The sequence below is a fragment of the Corticium candelabrum genome, chromosome 5 (genome assembly GCF_963422355.1).
Source record: "Corticium candelabrum chromosome 5, ooCorCand1.1, whole genome shotgun sequence".
Taxonomy (NCBI): Eukaryota; Metazoa; Porifera; class Homoscleromorpha; order Homosclerophorida; family Plakinidae; genus Corticium; species Corticium candelabrum.
Genome location: NC_085089.1, coordinates 162,392 through 180,000, shown reverse-complemented (window position 1 = coordinate 180,000; position 17,609 = coordinate 162,392). Strand labels below are relative to the sequence as shown.

At 41.0% G+C, this 17,609-nt stretch overlaps 3 protein-coding genes across 4 annotated transcripts in view; 2 read left to right on the top strand and 1 right to left on the bottom strand.

The window, feature by feature from the left end:
• LOC134180113 (polycystin-2-like protein 1) overlaps positions 1–2,552 on the top strand; it is a 10,485-nt gene extending 7,933 nt beyond the window's left edge. The window contains exons 14-19 of one of the 2 annotated variants that reach the window (XM_062647199.1): positions 1–7; positions 80–213; positions 1,165–1,561; positions 2,000–2,081; positions 2,139–2,194; positions 2,263–2,552. The exon at positions 1–7 is cut by the window's left edge and continues 89 nt beyond it. In XM_062647199.1, coding sequence (XP_062503183.1) covers positions 1–7; positions 80–213; positions 1,165–1,561; positions 2,000–2,081; positions 2,139–2,194; positions 2,263–2,283 — 697 coding nt within the window. In that variant the 3' untranslated portion in view covers positions 2,284–2,552. Of the gene's footprint in view, positions 8–79; positions 214–1,164; positions 1,562–1,658; positions 2,082–2,138; positions 2,195–2,262 lie in introns of those variants that run through there. The other variant, XR_009969936.1, reaches the window with a different exon arrangement.
• A 104-nt stretch (positions 2,553–2,656) lies between these two features.
• LOC134179514 (exosome complex component RRP46-like) lies at positions 2,657–7,768 on the bottom strand. The gene is made up of 6 exons (XM_062646434.1): positions 7,675–7,768; positions 7,500–7,613; positions 5,665–5,786; positions 5,439–5,579; positions 2,968–3,054; positions 2,657–2,898 (listed from the first exon to the last, which is right to left on the bottom strand). Exons 1-6 carry the CDS (start codon positions 7,745–7,747, stop codon positions 2,803–2,805), a joined length of 633 nt encoding a protein of 210 aa, XP_062502418.1. The 5' UTR covers positions 7,748–7,768; the 3' UTR covers positions 2,657–2,802.
• On the top strand, positions 7,764–16,498 carry LOC134179513 (actin-related protein 2-B). Its single transcript, XM_062646433.1, has 10 exons — positions 7,764–7,873; positions 7,935–8,045; positions 8,900–9,055; positions 9,111–9,167; positions 9,229–9,301; positions 10,908–11,044; positions 11,112–11,197; positions 15,088–15,151; positions 15,309–15,587; positions 16,122–16,498. Exons 1-10 carry the CDS (start codon positions 7,823–7,825, stop codon positions 16,290–16,292), a joined length of 1,185 nt encoding a protein of 394 aa, XP_062502417.1. The 5' UTR covers positions 7,764–7,822; the 3' UTR covers positions 16,293–16,498.
• Positions 16,499–17,609: the final 1,111 nt, after the last annotated feature.

The window sequence follows — 17,609 nt, the reverse complement described above, 5'->3', positions numbered from 1 at the left end:
CAAGAAGGTGAGGCTGCTGTCACTTATGTTAGATCTCATTAGATGTGTGCAGTTACTTAATGTGTTTTATGTTGTTTAGAGTTACAACAAGTTGTTAGGCAAGTTGACATCTCGGCGAGCACAAGTTCTTGATGTTGCTGAAGCATTGAAAGATGCAGATCATAACAAAGACAAGAATATTGATTTTAAAGAGTGGAGGACTGAAATGAAACGGTTCTACAATATTGGAGTTTGACAGACAGACAGACAGACAGACAGACAGACAGATTCATTTATTATCATCAAAACTCTACGTATGTACAGGAAACTTTCAAATATCTACCAGTCCTTCATAACTAAGCAAATTATAACACATTAATGGACTTGGCCTACAACATTGCAGTCAAACATTATGTCACTGTCGTTTGTACTGCATGAAAATCTCGACAGCTTCCTCGAAATCACTCTGGCGTTGCATCTCTGAAGAATGATGGAAAATTGCTTTCTCCAGAATGCCTTAAAACGTTGAGCGCTGTTAAAAGGATGTGCATGAGTGGTATTGTAGACAGACAGACAGACAGACAGACAGACAGACAGACAGACAGATAGGCAGGCAGGTTATTTTATTAGGATACGTCATCTCTACACACTAGAATACATGATTTTTCAATAATTAAAAGAAAGTGCTTCATAAACAAGTTCAACTATTTCAATGTGTAAAGCACTGAGTGTATCTATCTCTGCTAACTACATTATCCTCTATTAGTCTGTTTGTTGACAACTTAGACACTTTTCTCAAGACAACTTTACTATTGCATTTTGGAGAGTCACAGAAAAACGTCACCAATATAACAGGCAGAGAGACAGACAGACAGACAGACAGACAGACAGACAGACAGAATCAAGTTTATTGTCAACAATCTTCACTACTACAAACAGTTATTGTTAAAATGAAATGTTCTACTTGTAGTCCGAGACTATTGACAGACAGACAGACAGACAGAGAGACAGACAAACTGGCAGACGGATGGACGGATAGACAGACAGATAGACACACACACACACACACACACACACACACACACACACACACACACACACACACACACACACACACACACACACACACATCTTTGCAGGCTCACACATGCAGACACACAGATCATTGTTGGCCTTGTTTGTTAGACGAGGTCGCAGTGATAAAGAAATTGAAGAAGCATTTGCGGCATATGATGAAAACGGTGATCGAGTCTTATCTGAAGACGAGCAACGGCACTTGGCAAGAGATCTGGAACGTGAAAAAGCTGACTTAGATGAAGAAATCAGAGAGGCAGAGTTCGCTCACGACAAAGCAAAATCAAGGGCTAAAACTGCAATGAAGCATCGTCATGTGACTCAAGAAAAGACATCAGCAGCAAATGGTGTGTCACTAGATGAGTTTGCCATTCTCAGTCGACGTGTGGACCGTCTAGAGCAGTCAATAGGAGGCGTGATGTCCAGGATTGATGCTGTGATTATCAAACTGCATGATATTCATCTGCAGAAGCCTTTGCAACTTCCATCTCTCTCACTTCACCCACAGGTATCTAACACGTTGTGTAAATAGATAACAATACGTATCACTGTTGATCAGTTGAGAGTGTGGAGTGTGCATGTACTGCATGTGCTGCTTGTTGTAGAGCCACAAGCGAGAGGTACTACCTCCGTTGCCTTTGGTACCTGCACCTGCACTTGTGCCTGCTCCTGCACCCTCGTATGTATCTACAGAGTCACAGTTGCATGCACCTAAGCCAGCCACTCCACCAAGTAGAGCCGAGAGAGGAGAAGAGACGAAAGATAAAATGTGAAAAATAAGAAGAGCATGAAGAAACAGTCTGCAAGACAGTTAACCGGTTGCATATTAACTGAGCTGTGTGCATGCATGGACCATTGTTTGCTGTATTTAGTATATAGTGTGTATACATACACATAGTAGCAATAATGTATGTACTATATGAGATGTCTATCATTAAATGTTCAGACAGAGAGCACATCGTCTCATGAAAACCGTTCCATTGAGTGCTTAGTGCAGGAAGAACTGGGAAAATATACAAGTCATAACCGTAAGACATGCATGGCAAGCTTGTGTGTTACTGTTGTGACTCGTTGTCTATCTGTAGAGACAAACAGGAAGCCACTGAACACGGGAGTGTCTAACGAGAATGGCAACAAAGCTGTGAGTGTGAACAAATGATGCACATGAGTTCACTCTCTAACTGCACTGTCTGTTAACGTTTTGATCAGATTGACAAGAGCGACTTGTGATGATGTGTTCTCAACAAATGTGTAATGAACTCGCTGGATCACATTTAATTTACAGTACTAGGTAGTTAATAATGCATGAAATGCCATCAGCACTTACTGCATACTTTCGTAATGCAACCGTTTGTTATGACCATGTGCACTGAGCCTGTCCTGTATTACTAGCAGTCACATGGCTTGATATGTTATTATATCACACGTTTAGTCAACAGTTATTTGTGTGGAGTTATAGTGCGGTAGGCAAATGGTGTATGGTAAGACACACATGCATATGCGTGCACAAACACACACACACACACACACACACACACACACACACACACACACACACACACACACACACACACACACAACTACATGCACATATGCTTGTAGCTCTGAAGCGAGTACAACATTTATTAGTACATTAGTACTTAGTACATTACAGTAATAGTACTATGCATATACCTATTACAATAAGAAATAATGAACACGTATCATAGCTTCTTGTCTCTCTCTCTTATATTGTAATTAGCAAATCTATTACGTCACTTTTGATAACTTCTTCTCAGCTGAAGATCTGTAGAAATCAGAAATTGCTTTGCCAGCTGACGAGGCAAGAGAGAGTGTTGAATAAAACTATTGAAAATAGTAATAATAATATCGTTTGCGTTATCGGTTGCAGGAGACATGAGCAGGGATCAGTACTTTGTCTTGTGATATTTGTCCGGTCATATGTGATGTAATAATATCAGAGTTAGTTGAGAAACCAAATGTTAGCACCGCAGAAGCTGCCTGCACCACAACAAGAAGCAAATTAGAATATCAATGGAACACACAGCAGGGCATAATTTACTTTTTCTTTTTTTTTGCGTAGCGGTATTGCTACACAAATTGCAAATTGAGTAGCAGTAATGCAAAATTGCGTCACAACCATATTTTTGCAAAACAAAGCAATTAATTAATTAATTAAATACCCAGACAGTTCATGCTTTTCTAGTCTACAGGCGCAAGTTCATAGTCAGTGCCAAACTGTGAATAGTGATGATACTATTAAATTTGTTATTATAACACAATTCCCTTTAGCTAAATGGAAACGAAGTTACTTGAATAGTAGCAAGTGGCATCCTGCCCATGCAAATTTTAGAAACAAAATATGCTATTCATTAACTTTTGGTTTTTTAACCATATGGCTTGCTGAAGGACCGTTGGACTGCAAGTGTAGGGTCAAACTGTGCCAATGGCGGACCATCAACGCTAATCCTCATCAAGTGATCTAAGGTATCTTCACTAAGACTTGACCGCCAGTCACTTTTATCCTCCTCATAGCACTGAAACCACGCTCCACTATGGCATTGCTGACTGGAAACACCAGCAGTATGCACACCAATTGCAAAGTTTGGAAATTTCTCTTTGTACTGGGACAGAAGCAGTGACCATACAGCCATACAGTATTTTTTGGATGGTGTTGCAAGTTATCGATCCAGTACATCTTGAAGAAGGTCCAGTCTGTCATTACCCCATCCAGCAATACGTTGTTATTTAATAGAGACGACGGAAATGCTCTACAGCAAGAGACACATCAGCTACACCAAAGGCTGCAAGATCATCTCGGTCAGTCGACCACAGATTAATGTCAAGGAGACAAACTGCTTTAGAAAATCCCTGTTGTAAATCATCAAAACAATTGTGAATGCATTTCCCAATTAACAGCTTCGGTGCAAAGTGATCTCGACATCATAAATGCACTAAGTACGTTTGGCTGTACGCCTGACAGCTTTACGTTTTGAAAATGCAGCTGGTTATCTTTCTCTGCGGCTGCAATAAACTGCGGCTGCAATAAACTGCGACAGCTCCGATGGCACTTCAGGGTTGTCAGCCTTCAAATTTTCAAGGATAAGATGAACTGAGTCTAAGTTAGCAATGGCAAATGGCAAGTCAGCGGAATGACCTTGCAGATGACATGACAATGTAGCTAGAGGGTTGAATTGCCAATTTTCCTGTGTTTCTGTGACAGTGCTGTTTGTGTTGACCTTTACATTGGAAAAGTCCCATGCAACTACACATTGCATGATTGTTTGTTATTTTAGTTGGTAGTGACCTTCTACATTAGCTACGATATAAAAGTGCAAGTACATTGACTACACTGTTACTTACTTTTGTTCCTTTTTTACCTTGTGACATAGTTACAATGGAAGTCTCAACAGCTATCTTGTTTCAAGTTTCTGTTTCTGTTGCCATCCCTTCTGATAGTTTCAGCAGGTGTTCTGCTAATGTGCTTTAGTTTCATGTATTGCACAGCATGACCACTCAAGTACAGATGGTTCATAATTGAATAAAGATATAATAGTATATTATATATAGTAGCTTCTCACCACTTTGCTATGCAAGGGTGCACCATTATGAGGTTTTTAGTTAGACTCCTACTGTACTTGGATGGGACATTCTGATTGGCATGGCAGTTTGTGCTACACGTAGCTGACTTTGTTTCGCAACACACAAAAATTGATTCGCAAACTGCGATTCGATACCGGATAAATTATGCCCTGCACAGACAGACAGACACAGACACAGACAGACAGACAGACAGACACAGACAGACAGACAGACACAGACAGACAGACAGACAAACAGATTGTTTTATTCTCTCCAGACAGACAGACAGACAGACAGACAGACACACTAATCAAGCCAATGTCAATGTGTCAGGAACTAGACAATGGAAATCCTCATGTCTATCAGTTGATGGGCAAAAAATGGCATGGCATAGCAGGTCTGGACCCGTACTAATGTTCATATCACCATACATGATACACAGATTTGATAGGTTGATATTAACTAAAACATTGTCTGGGCGTGTTGCCATTCAACTCTACTTGCCACACCAACAAATAAGTTTTTATCCTGCCACATAAACATTTAGATAATGTATAAACTATGGAGGAGGTACTAGCTGGTTGACTATGTCTTACTTCTTGATTAACGATTGTGTCCTAGACCAGTCTACATTCTTTATAGGCAATGAGTAATGATGGTGTTCAATAATTTTGTCAAAACTGAGTATTTGATCAACTGTGTTGGAAATTTCTCGGCTCAAAGCAACAACTTTCACATCGACTGTTGCTGTTGATTACCGTTCCTCCCTAAGCACCAGATCATACTTGACATTTCCAACCAACCTGTTCTTGCTCTAATGTGGGGTCTATCACTTGCTCTCCACTTGCTGACACTGCACAAGAAACTGCGCAAACAAGTCCTCGCATTGGAACACCAGCATCCATTAGAGCAACACAACATGCATTGAGACAACATGATAGAAGCTGCAAACAGTTAGTCAAGGAAGAAGTCTGGAAGTGGAGAGACAATCAGACATAATGAGTGCTGTGGTGTGTAAGTGTTGGATACAGATCCGTCATCATGTTCCACTTGTAAAATGATCAAGATTGATGATCGAGGATGCAGTGATGTGAGAATGATTGCTTCACATGTATCTCGTAGTATTTTTTCTAATGCCTTTTCACCATAACCTACACACAACAAACAGTGAACACACAGGGAGCAAACAGTAAAGTATACATGACAGACAAGACAGAGAGAATGACACTCATTTTTTACTCCATAGTACATCTCACATGGGTGCAACTGCAGCCTCTGCCTATGACAGACAGACAAACAGACAGACAGACAGACAGACAGGCAGACAGACAGACAGACAGACAGACAGACAGACAGAGTTTTATGTACCTTGTAGTTAAGACCATTTAGGGTTACAGAAACTTTATGGGACATTAGCTTAGTGTTGTGTTGGTATGTAGACTTTTAAAAAGTTGTCTTGTAATATTTGCTTGTAAGAAATAAACGTGTTTGACAAACAGATAGACAGACAGACAGACAGATGTAGTGTGCTGCCTTTTGCGGGTGATTGCCAATAGCCTGTAATAGAGTTGATCTATTCAATACATGTATGAACAGACAGGTAGACAAACAGATAGACACATAGACAGATATATTTGACAGATAAAGAAACCCAGTTTTTCAGTCACCAGTTGACTCTGAGTGGTCTGCACTGTTATTTGATTTTGCTATATATTTTCCTAATATGCAGTGCTAGTAAACTCTTGTAGTTGCGGAACTTTATATAGTTACCTTGCTAGAATTGTATAAATGTGTGTTTAAAATATATGCTAGCTATTTGACAGACAAACAGACAAATTAACAGACAGACAGACAGACAATAGTCTGCATTGTTCTCTTTTAAGTGTTACAGGTTTGTTTGTTTTTAAAATCTAGTCCTAGTAAACTCTCGTAGTTACAGAACTTTATATAGTTACCTTGCTAGCATTGCATTATAGATGTACGTTTGAAATAAATGTTATTTGACAGACAGACAGACAGACAGACAGACAGACAGACAGTCAGACAGACAGACAGACAGACAGTCAGACAGACAGATGTTATCCCTATATAGAATGCGGCGAAGACATTGATAAAGACGGCTATCACCTTCTCACATGTAAGACTGGTGGTGGGCCAATACGGACTCACGAGACATTGACTAGTGTTTGGAGCGACTGTCTACAGCATTTGAAGATGTCCCATCGCGAGAACCAAGGAATCTTTATGTTAATAGTGACGACCGCCCCGACATTGTTGTCTTTGACGCTCAACAGGGTTGTGACATTGAGCTGGACATCTCGGTGGCCCACCCATGGGCACTAAATGTGATCTCTCGAGCAGCTCAGGAAGACGACGCGGCTGCAGCTACCCGTAAGGTCAAGAAATCAGAGAAATATGCTAAAGAAAGGGATGTCTGGGGCCTCCCCTCCAACTGCATCCCATTAGTGTTCGAACACTTTGGACGTTGGTGCTCAGAGGCAGCTCAATTCCTGCACCGCCTGTCACTTCAGTCTATAGACGAAGACGGAAGAAAGAACAGTCGTGATTTAAGACATTCTGGCGTAGATGAATGTCGGTAGCTTTGCAAAGATGTAATGCTAGCGTCATTAGCAGAAAGTTAGCAAGGCTGGGACATTCTAAGATCTTTACAGTTGACAGTTCATTCGCACGTAGTTAATTATGGCGTCGGCCGTTTGGGCCAGACTAGAATGTAATAGTGTTGTTCTTTGAAAATATATGTGTTGACAGACAGACAGACAAATAGACAGACAGACAGACAGACAGACAGACAGACAGACAGACAGACAGACAGACAGACAGACCACCTGTCTGTTTCATGCTACCTGGGAGTCCTGTCTTTGGTTTCAAGTGAACTTCCAACGTCGCCTTATTGAGAATTTCTCTACTGGGTTTCACCTGTCCAGGACCGTAAACAGACACGAGGACACTTGTCTCTCCTGATACACACAACAACTACACTACTCTAGCTAGTAGATACAATTAACTTTATCGTAGTACCATGTTTAAATCTTGCAGAACCATCGCTCCGTGCTAGAAGACTGAGTTCACACGACAGAGACCGTAGAGACATGTTGCGATGAAATGCGCATGCTCACACACCAAAGACATAAATTTCTATTGAATCCGTCTGAATCGCAGAGACGGAATGGTAGATGCTGCCGGTAACAAAGTGGTTGTGTGCGACAATGGCACAGGAGTAAGTATGCTGCGTCTCATGCAGAATCTAAGTGTTTCAGCGCCTGTTCATTTTTATTTAGTTTGTGAAGTGTGGCTATGCCGGAGCCAACTTTCCATCTCACATTTTTCCTTCTCTTGTTGGTCGACCGATTATTCGTTCTACTGTGAAAGTAGGCGATATTGAAGTGAAGGTAAGTTGTCCTAATGGGGTCCCACTTGGGGTATTTGTAAATGAGAAATGAAAACAAATAAGAACGTAAACGTTAGTGAAGCTGTAAGTCAACAAAGGATCCTTGACGTTTTTTCTCGTTCTGTATGTTGCTTATACGGAAAAGCCAGTTAGCTATTTGCTCAACATGTAGGTGATGGGAAATGAGATTCCTGTGCAACAGAACAGGAAGAACAGTTGACTACAGGAAGAACGTGTGACTCTAATTTAGATTTCTGATGTTAAATAGTCGTGAGTGAATGAATGTAAATGTGAGTATGTTTGTTGTCAAAGCAAAATTAAGAGAGTTGACTGTGGACTAAGCAAAGGGTGGCATGTCATAGGATTATGATTTTTGTAACATCTGGTCTTTTCACTCTAAATTGTTATATGCAAACCACAAATTTGCATTTTTTCAATCTACTGCAGACAGTTTGATGATGAGTTGAGAAATAGGATGTGACATGATTGCATAATTAGAGCAATTTGAGGCTTTAGTTTAGCAAGTAGTAGTCAGGCAGTACAGTGTGATGACAAGTTCAGAAATTTCATTTTGTAGTTTGACAATGAAATGGTAATGAGATATGATCATAACATTTATGTGCTGGTTTTAGCTGTACTCGTTACAATGAGTAGATATGTACTTCTATTTATTACTTAGTATTGATATCAAAGATTACAGGGACACTATTAACTGTGTGAATGTGTTTACATTTTATTGTGTGGTGTATGTAGGATCTGATGATTAAGTGTGTGACTGTGTGTTTAATTGTGTTGTGTGTGTAGGATCTAATGGTTGACTGTGTGACTGTGTATTTAATTGTGTGGTGTGTGTAGGATCTGATGGTTGGCGATGAAGCTAGTCAGTTGAGGTCAATGCTTGAGGTGAATTATCCGATGGAGAATGGAATAGTTCGTAACTGGGATGACATGTTGCACGTGTGGGACTACACATTCAAAGAAAAACTGAAAGTAGACCCAAAAGATTGCAAAGTAGGTCAACACAACACAACTGACAAACAGACTCCAGTTGAGTGATGTGCTATAGGTCTTGTTGACAGAGCCTCCCATGAATCCTAAAAAGAACAGAGAGAAAATGATTGAGGTGTCTATTATCATATTGTGTATACTGTTTTCTGGGTATCACATTTGTCTGTATGGTGTAGACCATGTTTGAGAAATATGATGTTGCTGGTTGTTACATCGCAGTTCAAGCTGTTCTTACACTTTATGCTCAAGGTTACTCAGCGCTTTAGATTTGATGTTTTCTTTGTCATTTTTTTATTGTTATTTTTATTGTTGTTTTATTGTTGTTGTAGTTGTTCAGTCGTTATTATTGTTATTGTTGTTATTGTTATTGTCATGTTGTGTCGTGCTCAACCAGATCAGTCTGGTTTGTAAAGTCTATTACAAGTACGGGAAGCAAACCCTACTTCAGAAGAACTTAGACCATCACGGCTGTCTAGAATGAAGACATGACTTTACGAAGGATTTGAGTAGATCCCAGAAGCAGTGTTTTCTGTAAGTTCTGCAGGTTGTGATGACCTGGAATAATGTCCAGCCACCGTGCAATACCTGCGTGCACTGTGCTCAAAGCTCCCAAGACCACCGGAAACCACTAGTGTTCGACAATGCCACGTGCAGCTTATCTCCACTCGCAAGTCGCTGTACTTCGCCACCTTCTCAGCATGTTTCTTGCCAATGTTGCCATCAGCAGGGTAGCTGATATCAATAAGAAGACAAGTGTTTGTCTTCTTATTTCTGAGACAGATGTCTGGATGATTGGCTTTGATCTTCCTGGCAGTGGGGATGGTAGTATCCCACATCATAGTAATGTCATCCGTCTCCACAAGCCTATCCGGATGATGCCGGTACCATCTGCTCTCCACTGGAACCCCAAATGACGACAAACATCCCAGTGAATGATGGAGGCCACCTGATTGTGTCGATCAGTGTAGTCCATCGGTGCCAAAGCACTACAGCCTGCCACAATGTGGTCGACTGTTTCCAGGCCTACACTGCACATACGGCAAGTAGGACTGACATCACGATGTAGAATCTTGCGCTCATAGTACCGAGTTCGAAGAGCTTGGTCTTGAGCAGCAACAACCAGTCCCTCAGTTGCAGCAGGAAGATTCGCTGCCTTTAGCCATCCGTAGGTCTCTTTCATGTCCACAGGCGGTTGCTCAGTGAGACGGCGATACTGCCCGTGCATAGGCTTCCTGCTCCAGGACCGCACACGAAGAGAACTGCAACACGTACGGTAATGTTTCGCATCTGTTTCAGGCGCTTGCTCGAAGCCACCTTCAACCGAGATGGATGCATTCTTGTGTAAGCCCTGCGACTTGTCGTCCGAAGCAAGACTCCTTTGCAGCTGTGCAGTAAAGTGACAAGCCATGCGCTTGATCGAGTGTGAAGATTTTCCAGAGTCACACTCCCGTATCATCTGCATGAAAGGATCAGAACTGTCAGCAAGGTAACAGTTCAACCTCACAATACAAGATTGATATGTCGACTCAATCTGTTGTAACCCCCTACCCCCATCACTGCAAGGAGTGTGCAGTGGGTCAATGTCTGCAGAAGGATGGTGGACACCGTGCATAGAGAGGAGCTTTCTGGTCCGTCGACTGAGCTGCTGCAGGTCCGTGCGCCCCCAATGAATGATGCCAAAACCGTAAGTGAGAACCGGTAGTGCAAACCCATTGATGGCTAGAATCTTGTCCCGACCATATAACTCAGTCCACAGAACCACCTTCACTCGTTATTGTTATTGTTGTTATTGTTGTTATTGTTATTGTTATTGTTGTTATTGTTGTTGTTATTGTTGCTATTGTTGTAATTATAGGCTTGTTGACTGGTGTTGTGATTGACTCTGGAGATGGTGTGACACACATCTGTCCAGTCTATGAAGGATTTGCTCTTCCACATCTGACAAGACGACTGGACATAGCAGGTCGAGACGTCACAAGATATCTCATCAAGGTTTGATGCTTCGTTATAAGAATTTGTGATGGCAAGCTGTAGATATGGAAACGTAATGTGTGTTTAGTTGATGTTGCTGCGAGGATACGCATTTAATCACTCAGCTGACTTTGAGACTGTCAGAATGATGAAAGAGAAACTTTGCTATGTCGGGTATGTGTCTGTTGATATAAACTATAAAAGCTGAAATTGTAGAATTTGAAGTTTCCATAGTTTTAACTATTACCAGTAGAGCAGATGGCATGTAGATGGCAAAAGGCTTGTTTTGGGAATAATGTACATTTTATTATTACCCATAGCCAGGGCAGTAGCAAGCAGTCCGGCAGGTCTGGTAAATGCCATATTTTGAAAAGTTGAGTTTTGTCAATCGACGATTAGAGTAAACTTTCGAAATAGAGTATAGCTGATTAAATATATTAGATATTTTATATCTTTAGACTCGTTCTGTCTTGATGTTTCTGGATTCTCTTGTTTCTGTGACGGGAGAAGTCTGGAACTTTGGGGGAGAACAAGATTAGTGCTTGACCTACAACATCCGGGACGTGGTCCAGCACATATCCAGTATTGCTATGGCAGACACCACATAAAGCATGCCCATGATCAAGACATTCCAAACCAACCTCACCAGCCTCTGAACTTCAATTGTCCAAAGAGGTTATTTGAAAAACAGTAGACGTTTGTTTTATAGTTTCCGGGGATGTTAATTGGTTTCACGAATGACCATTTCTCTATTACAAAACTAGCGGTGTTGTGTTTTGTAGTTAATTTATTAATTTATTAATATTAACCAATGTATCTAATCAATTTATTTTGCCGGATCATTTTTCAATGCTTGCTACGGTCGTATGAACCTGTTGGGTGTGTTCAGAAATTGGTGTGTTGTAAAGTGTAGGAACTGTGAAGTACTCTGAACCAAGAAATTTTCGGTGGCGTGAAATTTCGGTACCTCCTGAAAATTCTGTTTGGGCAGTGATCTGTTTTCGGTGAAGCTCCTCGGAAGCTCTTGACTCTTGGCTAGATACACAGTACACTAGAACTACCTAAATTGTGTGAAAGTTGTCAAAACTCTAGAAGCCAACAGCAATGTCCGTGAACATGGTAGGTGCGCACTAGTAGTTAGATGATAATTACAATAATTCCGCATTCCCGGACATTGCTGGCACCTAGACGTTAGACAACTTTCATAAGATTTAGGTAGAGATTTAGGTACATCATAGGCCATACCAAAATTACTGAAAACATATCTCCACGGTAAATTTCTTGTTTTAGTGTATGTTTATTATGGGTGATTAAATGTGATTGTAGAAGTGATTACTTCTGATATTGTTATGTTTTTAAATATCTGGTTGACAGCTGACCCACTATGAGGGACAAGGGATGTGCTGTCATTATGACAAATCATATGACTGCACTTGCAATGTTGATACTTTAGTGTTGCAACAATGATGTGCCACCAACTGTGCCAAAGTTGATTTGGCAGGTGGACGATGCAGCCAGGCTAAGACATTGGCAGAGATAGAATACTATCATAGTAGTCTATTTTTGCATTCGGTTATTAAGAGATTATTGGCAATGACATCAACGAGAAATGTGACATGAATAGGACGTAGTGGAGAGGCAATATGATGAGGGATGAGTTACATGTAGTGGACGACACTTTGAGTTGTCGATGTGATGTCAACCGGCATGATCATCAGTTGACATGATCATCGTATCCGTCTGGTATTCAAATCTAGAACATGATATCTCCTATAGCCACAGATAAGAATGTTAACCAATATATCATAAGATTTCTTGTCTTCATATCACGTTATTAATTGACAGTTGGTAAACTTTAAGCAAATTAATGTTTTCTATAGAGATGATGATATACAGTAGCTGTCATGTGGCTTGTCCTTCTTTCAAACGAGGGCGGCAGACCATGGCATGTTCTCTTGGTCTATAAATATGTCACACACTCATTTTTTGGTTTCTGGCTGTTAGTGTGGTTTGAGTGATAAAGGAATCACAAATGATAGAACACATTGAATCCACACTAATGATTCTGTTGTGTTGTACAAGTGCGTGTGTCTATTTGTGAAGCTTCTAGAATAGGAAGTATGTGTTGTTTTGTCTGTGTACGTCAATGGTATCACTAGCACATATTGCTTCCAACAATTTACGGACCAGCATATCTTGATGCATCTTCTTTATCTCCTGCCAAGCTGACGACTCGACTAACAATGTATTGGCTTGCTTTTCTCAGATACCATATTTCCTTGAATAGAATGGCGTATTTGAGAATGACATTCTAGTTTTGAACATCTTCTCTGGAACAACAGTGACCTATTTATTAGTGTATTCATAGAAAATTAATAAACATCGATAAATATCTAATGTTAGTCAATTGAAGCTACAGGTACCGTAATGCCCAGAAGATGGCGATGTATTTAAGCGTGATGTTCTATTTTTTAGAGAGACATTTGGTTGGCTTTCTATTTAAGCATGATGATCTAGTGTAGTATGGCGTTGTATTCGAGGAAATACAGTACAGTCAGATGTCAGTTATTTAAACATGTCAGCTAGCTGAACGCAGAGTGCCTCGGGTGCTCACTAGAAGTAGACACTGTTAACCGTTATGCGTGTGCGCAACGAACTGTAATGTCTATGAATATTCAGAGTTATGAACAGAGTCAGGTCCCAAAGTGTTCAGACAACTGACATGCGACTGTATGTCAATAATCGAGAAACCAAGCGTAGTGTTTGTTGTTGCTATCAAGGTGATATATTTAATACAGTCAGACCTCGTTATTCTGACCTGTCACTATGTTGGTCGCTCTTGTTACTGTCAGACTAACCCTACTATTTGATTATCAGTAACAAATACACTGACCATGTAAATTGGTTTCTCGTGTACGTGTACCTTCGTCAGACGTGAGGGTGTAGGATTATCGGATATTGGAATATCGAGGTATGTCTGTATGAGTATGACATTGGGACCCAAAATGGCAGAAACCGAGGACAATCAAAATATGGAAACCGACATGATTGTGATTATTTGATAGTGTTAGGATGGAGTTTAGATGGATGTGTGGAGGTCATTGTGTGTGTGTGTGTGTGTGTGTGTGTGTGTGTGTGTGTGTGTGTGTGTGTGTGTGTGTGTGTGTGTGTGTGTGTGTGTGTGTGTGTGTGTGTGTGTGTGTGTGTGTGTGTGTGTGTGTGTGTGTGTGTGTGTGTGTGTGTGTGTGTGTGTGTGTGTGTGTGTGTGTGTGTGTGTGTGTGTGTGTGTGTGTGTGTGTGTGTGTGTGTGTGTGTGTGTGTGTGTGTGTGTGTGTGTGTGTGTGTGTGTGTGTGTGTGTGTGTGTGTGTGTGTGTGTGTGTGTGTGTGTGTGTGTGTGTGTGTGTGTGTGTGTGTGTGTGTGTGTGTGTGTGTGTGTGTGTGTGTGTGTGTGTGTGTGTGTGTGTGTGTGTGTGTGTGTGTGTGTGTGTGTGTGTGTGTGTGTGTGTGTGTGTGTGTGTGTGTGTGTGTGTGTGTGTGTGTGTGTGTGTGTGTGTGTGTGTGTGTGTGTGTGTGTGTGTGTGTGTGTGTGTGTGTGTGTGTGTGTGTGTGTGTGTGTGTGTGTGTGTGTGTGTGTGTGTGTGTGTGTGTGTGTGTGTGTGTGTGTGTGTGTGTGTGTGTGTGTGTGTGTGTGTGTGTGTGTGTGTGTGTGTGTGTGTGTGTGTGTGTGTGTGTGTGTGTGTGTGTGTGTGTGTGTGTGTGTGTGTGTGTGTGTGTGTGTGTGTGTGTGTGTGTGTGTGTGTGTGTGTGTGTGTGTGTGTGTGTGTGTGTGTGTGTGTGTGTGTGTGTGTGTGTGTGTGTGTGTGTGTGTGTGTGTGTGTGTGTGTGTGTGTGTGTGTGTGTGTGTTTAATGGGTCGTTGATGATAGGACGTGTGTGTGTGTGTGTGTGTGTGTGTGTGTGTGTGTGTGTGTGTGTGTGTGTGTGATGTATGATTATGGGCGTAGTGGCATCATCTGATATTTTTTAATTTACATGGTAGTTACATGTTTGCTTTGTTTTATCAGGTACAACATTGACCTTGAACAGAAATTAGCTAATGAGACGACAGTGCTTGTTGAGACATACACGGTATGTACACACCAGTCCATGCCACTTAGATGCGTGACACACACACACACACACACACACACACACACACACACACACACACACACACACACACACACACACAACAGCGGGCTGGCAACTTATATTGACAGAGATGATAGTTGTTTGTTTGTTTCAGCTTCCCGATGGTCGAGTTGTCAAAGTGGGTGGCGAACGGTTTGCAGCTCCGGAGGCTCTATTTGAGCCACATTTGATTGATGTGGACAGTGTGGGCGTGGCAGAACTTCTCTTTAATACTATCCAAGCTGCCGACATCGACACGAGGGCTGACTTTTATAAACACATTGTGTTGTCTGGTGGCTCAACTATGTACCCTGGACTACCAAGTCGTTTGGAGAGAGAAATCAAGCAGTTGTATCTTGAAAGAGTGCTGAAAGGCGACACAAGCAAACTATCTGTAAGTTCGAATGTTGTTGCTTTTGAAGGAAGAGATGTTAGTTAGTGGGGAATGAATCTCCGTACTCATACAGTGAGGATTGTAGAGTTAATTATGCAGTACAACATCATGGACCAAACATGAGTTGTGAGTTGATATTAATTCAATTGTTTGCTTATGCATGTGAATATGTGACATCTGAATCTCGTCTGGTGCACATTATAATCATATGAGTGACAGAAATTGATGTTGGGATGTGTTTTGAAAGCATTTATAGTACAGTAACATGCATGTGCGGGTGGCTGTCATGATTGCCAAGCCGGTTGAAGTCAATTTGGTGATTCTTTGTATTGACACTTATTGTATTGTATTGTATTGTATTGCATTGTATTGTATGTCCATTGTATTGTATTGTATTGTATGTCCACATGTTTGTTTACACTATAGAGGTGCAGCTGTTGGCATGCTTACTATGTATTTTATACGATTATTTTGTTACTTGTTATGATTGATTTGAGGCCTGTGTTGTTTTAATTTTTGTTAACAATTTTGCAGAAATTCAAGATTCGCATTGAAGACCCACCTCGTCGGAAGCACATGGTGTTCCTTGGAGGTGCCGTGCTAGCAGACATCATGAAAGACAAAGCGTCATTCTGGATGTCTCGTCAAGAATACAAAGAACGTGGCCTGAACGTACTGGAGAAATTGGGAGTGAAGGTTGGCTGATGTGTATTTAGAGAATGTGCATGTGCACTAATAATGATGATGATGAATTGACATTTTTGAGTGTTTACTGTTTCGATGAGCGGATTTCGACTTGTTTGTTTGTTATCAACAGTGAATCTACTTAGTATAGTTTGTAGAGTGTCTAATATTGCAATATGCAGGTCTGTGTGACTTGATTGTAACACACTTGCATATGTACTCAACAACTTCTCTGATGTCGTTACAGCAAGGTTTTATGCAACCAACCACACGCATGTACGAATGCTTGTTGTGCCGGTTGTCTAACTCTTAGCATCACTATCAATTAGAGAGCAAGTGTCTCTACTAGAGTGTCAAGGATAATTGTAGCACTTGGTGTTGGTCCACTACAGTCAGACCTCGTATTCTGACACTTGATAATTCTACACCTTCACTTTCTGACAAGTTACAAGTGAAACCTATTTACATTGATCGGATTAGTCCCACAAAAACCAGCCAGACAAACGTCAGAATAAGAGGTTCGATTGTACTTGATAATTACAAGTGTCCACTAGTTTTTATTTCAATTTTTTATTTACACATTTGTCTTTGGTTTTTCCGGCTTTCCTATATTACCACACTCACTTGATTACATGTACCCCAGTGCTCCAGTAAGCCCGACTTTGGCCAAGTCTCTAAGATTTTCACACGTTTTAGTCATCTAATTGGTGCTTTCCACAGTGACTGTTTGCAAGATTTGCAACTGTAGAAATGCTGACATTATTTACCTTGCACACATGCCCACGCCTGTTGGCCACAATTGTTGAAGGTTTTGACTCAGACGACACTGCATCATAGAATAGGTTTTTTTGTATTGTAGGTAGTGGCGGTGGTTGTTTTGAAGCTCTATACTGCAGCAACCACATCCGCCAATTGATAACTTTAAATGTCAAGTTTTTAGAAAAGCCGTATCCCATACTTTTAGCCTTGATCCTGACGCACCACTGGAGGTGGGGTCATCTATGGTAGTATCAACGAGTGACACTTTCATGTGGGTACATGTATAACCTATTGAAAATGACTTCATCTCTGCTGTTTTGTTCTCATGTTTTCCTATGTAATTGGCTGCAAGATAAACCAACTGGTGTCCTTGCTGTTTGTGTGAACGTGCAAGGGCACACATGCACATACACACTCCTCAGACTTCCGAAAATTTGGGCATTTCTGTCTACCAGATGCTTCCATCCAGTTCACAGGCACAATGTGAAATTTTGACTGTTTACCCATATAACATGCATATATACCTATATACGTGTAATATGGCTAAAATGCGCTAATTAAGTGGATATGTTTGTGACT

Excerpts from the sequence above, each read along its gene's own strand:
- LOC134179514 (XM_062646434.1), bottom strand. The coding sequence starts at position 7,747 with ATGTCTCTACGGTCTCTGTCGTGTGAACTCAGTCTTCTAGCACGGAGC. Across the intron at positions 7,614-7,674 it reads TTCTGCAAGATTTAAACATG|GAGAGACAAGTGTCCTCGTG; the intron begins GTACTACGATAA and ends TGTGTGTATCAG. Across the intron at positions 5,787-7,499 it reads ACCAAAGACAGGACTCCCAG|GTTATGGTGAAAAGGCATTA; the intron begins GTAGCATGAAAC and ends TGTTGTGTGTAG.
- LOC134179513 (XM_062646433.1), top strand. The coding sequence starts at position 7,823 with ATGGTAGATGCTGCCGGTAACAAAGTGGTTGTGTGCGACAATGGCACA. Across the intron at positions 8,046-8,899 it reads TAGGCGATATTGAAGTGAAG|GATCTGATGGTTGGCGATGA; the intron begins GTAAGTTGTCCT and ends TGGTGTGTGTAG. Across the intron at positions 15,152-15,308 it reads TGCTTGTTGAGACATACACG|CTTCCCGATGGTCGAGTTGT; the intron begins GTATGTACACAC and ends TGTTTGTTTCAG.